At 42.9% G+C, this 3,287-nt stretch overlaps 1 protein-coding gene across 1 annotated transcript; it reads right to left on the bottom strand.

The window, feature by feature from the left end:
• Positions 1-301: 301 nt before the first annotated feature.
• On the bottom strand, positions 302-3,003 carry hs3st1 (heparan sulfate (glucosamine) 3-O-sulfotransferase 1). Its single transcript, XM_010784577.1, has 2 exons — positions 2,725-3,003; positions 302-1,978 (listed from the first exon to the last, which is right to left on the bottom strand). The coding sequence occupies exon 2, from the start codon at positions 1,838-1,840 to the stop codon at positions 923-925; it is 918 nt and encodes a 305-aa protein (XP_010782879.1). The 5' UTR covers positions 1,841-1,978; positions 2,725-3,003; the 3' UTR covers positions 302-922.
• Positions 3,004-3,287: the final 284 nt, after the last annotated feature.

Below are 3,287 nucleotides of genomic sequence, written 5' to 3'. Positions count from 1 at the left end.
AGGAAATTCATGACAGCTGCATCCTTGATTCATGTGCATCTGAATGACAGCACATATGCTCAAAATATCCTGCCAATGAATGCATTCATAAAACAGTGTGATCCTGTAATCCACAGAGATGGCTGCAGTGTATAAACAGACTCATCCTCGAGCCCGATAGAGTGAAAATCATGACTTGAGTCATCCTCTTTGCTTATTAAGATCTGAAGAGACACCGCATAAGGAGACGGATACATAATGGATGAATAAAAATAGATAAACCAAGAAGAAGAAAAAAAACATCAGACATGCTAAAAATAAAATATATCTTTATTATGGTATTAATTCCTTACTTATTTTCATAAAAAACTATTTACAGTACAGTGTAATGATCTGCAAATATATGATGTGCGCAGAGCTTTTATATATCTGACGTTTATATAAAGAAACATCTGAGGAACAAAAACAAAACGGCTCATGCCTGAAAGTGACTGAGAAAATAATAGCATCAGGTAAAAGGTCCTTTAGAGCTCTCGATGCAGTCAGACGTCGATAATGTCGTATTATACGAGGCGAAACATGAAGGTATGATAATATTAAACTGCATGGTGCTTATCTTTATGTAACACATTTACTGGCACAGTCTAAAATCTGAATGTCATTATCAATGTCATTATGAGTCTTTTATCAGATGAGCTAAACAGTAGTGTGTTGCTAACAGTACAGGAAAACGGTAAAATGCATGTTTGAAAATGGAAAGTAATAGGACATGCACTACCAGAGCATGTCATGAATTGCAGTCTGCCCCGATATTTGGCTCCCGATCATATTGTAACAAACGTAGTAGTAGAAAAATAGATTTAGTTCATTTACATTAGCCTTGTCTCTTCATCTACATGGTTAGTAATGAATACCCAAAGCATCCCTACACCAACAAAGACGTTCATTTCCAGTTGAATGTCCGGCCCACCAGCTCAAAAAACTTCTTGTTGGGTTCGTGAAAGAACTTGTAGAGTTTTTGCAGGATGGCAGGCGCCACGTGAGGGTGAGCCCGGCCTTTTGAATCATGTAAACACCGTTCTTGCCCGTGGTCTCTCAAACAGTAGAATCCTTTAGTTTTATTGAAGTAAAAGTTTGAGCCGTTCAGCTGGGGTTCAAGTTTTAGGAATGTTTCCACCTTTTTCATTTCTGGGAATGGGTCCCTTATCAACTCATCCCCGTCCACCACGTGGATGCTCTTCAGGGGGAAGTATTGCAGCCAGTTCTGCATGTGAACATAGTACAGGCTACGATTGAGAGCCTTGTATCCCAGGTTGATCTCGCCGTCCTTCACCAGAACCGACTCGATGGGCTGGTAGCGCTTGTGCTTCTGGAGACGGTTATAAAACACTTGTGTGTAGTCCGATAGCACCCGCTCCGTGGGGTCTCTGAGGATGAGCAGCAGCTTGATGTCAGGGTTCATTTCATACATGCGTTTGGGGACTTTGCTGGAGGTAAAATAGGCCGGCGTCTTCTCTACTGTCAGCTGGTCGGGGAAGGCGTAGGGCATCTGGCTGAGATACCAAGGCAAGCCCTTCTGAAAGTGACTCTCCCAGTCGAAGAAGTGCACCTCGTTCTGCGCCGCTGCCACCGTGCTGTGCAGACTGAGCATCTCTATCAGCGCCCGCGTGCCCCCCTTCCTCACCCCAATGATTATAATCTGAGGAAGTTGTTGGAGGGTACCATTTGGGTGGTTGCTGGCCCCGTTGTCGGTGGGCGATGAGGTGGAAGGAAGTGGGGGCCCCTCGTCAGTCATTGGCCTGGAGGGGATGGGGGGAGACTGCATCGCAAAAAGCAGCAGCCCGAGAAGCATGGCAGCCATGAGGGAGGTCCGGACCCTGGAGGATTTCAGCCTGGCTAAAGCACCAAAACTGTATCCCTCATTGAAAGAACAGCTGCCTGAGCACAATGGTCCAATTGAAAAGCAGAATAACGTCCTCTTCTCTGCCAGTAGAAGTAACTGAAAGAGAGAAAAACAGCTGTGATTAGAAGATACCTGGCAAACATCTGGCAGAGACACAAAACACCTCTGGAAATAACCTGCCTGCAGGAACGCAATCAATCCCTAATATAAACACCATGCCTGTCAGTTTTATTACAAAGAATGATTTGCAGATATACTTTATTGCTATTGAGGTGATTATACATTTTAGTGTCAACAAACCATGAATAATCAATGTTTTAAAGAGAAAACTGTACTCAGTATAGTATAAGTCTTTGGTTTATAACCTTAAGATAAACATATTTCTGAGTCATGTACTCAACTATAATAATACACAATATCCAACGCAATTATAAAAACAGATTATCTTGAAAAACTCAGTATTTTTTCAATAAAATAAAATGTAAATAGCCTAAATTGAGTTCATGAAAGCTCTAAAAACTGCATAGCCTACTATGTTTTATTTTTTTAAATGTGATGGATTATTCATTTTAACAGATACGTGCACACGACTGAACCTGAGCTCGGAAATATTTACAGGCGAAAAATCAGGTGTGGTGGATACTGCAAATTAAAAGGCAGGACAACAGCTAAAAAAAGACAGAAACTAGTAATAATGTCTGCAAACACATAACCTGCTATGTTGCCGCCTGCTGTAATGTTTTGCAGAGCACATTTATTAATATGACTGTCTTAGTTTGTCTATACTTCAGTTCGGTACTTCGCTGTTTGCATTGACGGAAAAATCCCAGCCGATCTCTTACCTTTTTAACTATAATAATCCTCTCGACTCGGTTTCATGTCGTGGAGCTTTGAACTCTCAGCAGCGGTACTTCCACATATGATCCAGCGGTGCACGGTCTCTCCGGACTCTACCGAGCGCAGAAAAAGTGGCCTCTGACGCGGGGACACAACTTCACCGGAGCGCCTTCTCTGTGCTGTGTTTCCGAGCCAGACGGATCTCACGGACTTTGACTGTCAGCTGTTGAAGCCTACGCCCACATTACGGGACCACGGGACCACTCCCCCCCCCACCTCCCCCGTGACTCACACCGCTGTAATGGTATTTGACAGAGATAACACTGCTGGTATTATGGGTGATATGAGGAGAGGGGGGTGAAGCAGGTGATCAAGGTGTGACACACAAGTAGAAATTCAGTGGAGAAAGAAGCAACAATGTGATGTGTTTATGTTTCATTCAGCAGAACATTGTTCCAATCTTGCTTTTGTGGAATTATCTCAAATAAAATGTGTTTACCAAGATATTCAAATCCAGCAGTCTGACTTACAGAAATGTGTAGCCCATAGAGAGCCTGTGCCTTCTCAG

The sequence above is a fragment of the Notothenia coriiceps genome, unplaced genomic scaffold (assembly GCF_000735185.1).
Source record: "Notothenia coriiceps isolate Sejong01 unplaced genomic scaffold, NC01 NC01_scaffold00026422, whole genome shotgun sequence".
NCBI classification, from domain to species: domain Eukaryota; kingdom Metazoa; phylum Chordata; class Actinopteri; order Perciformes; family Nototheniidae; genus Notothenia; species Notothenia coriiceps.
The sequence above is the reverse complement of the archived record's forward strand: the minus strand, read 5'-3'. Positions and strand labels throughout refer to the sequence as shown.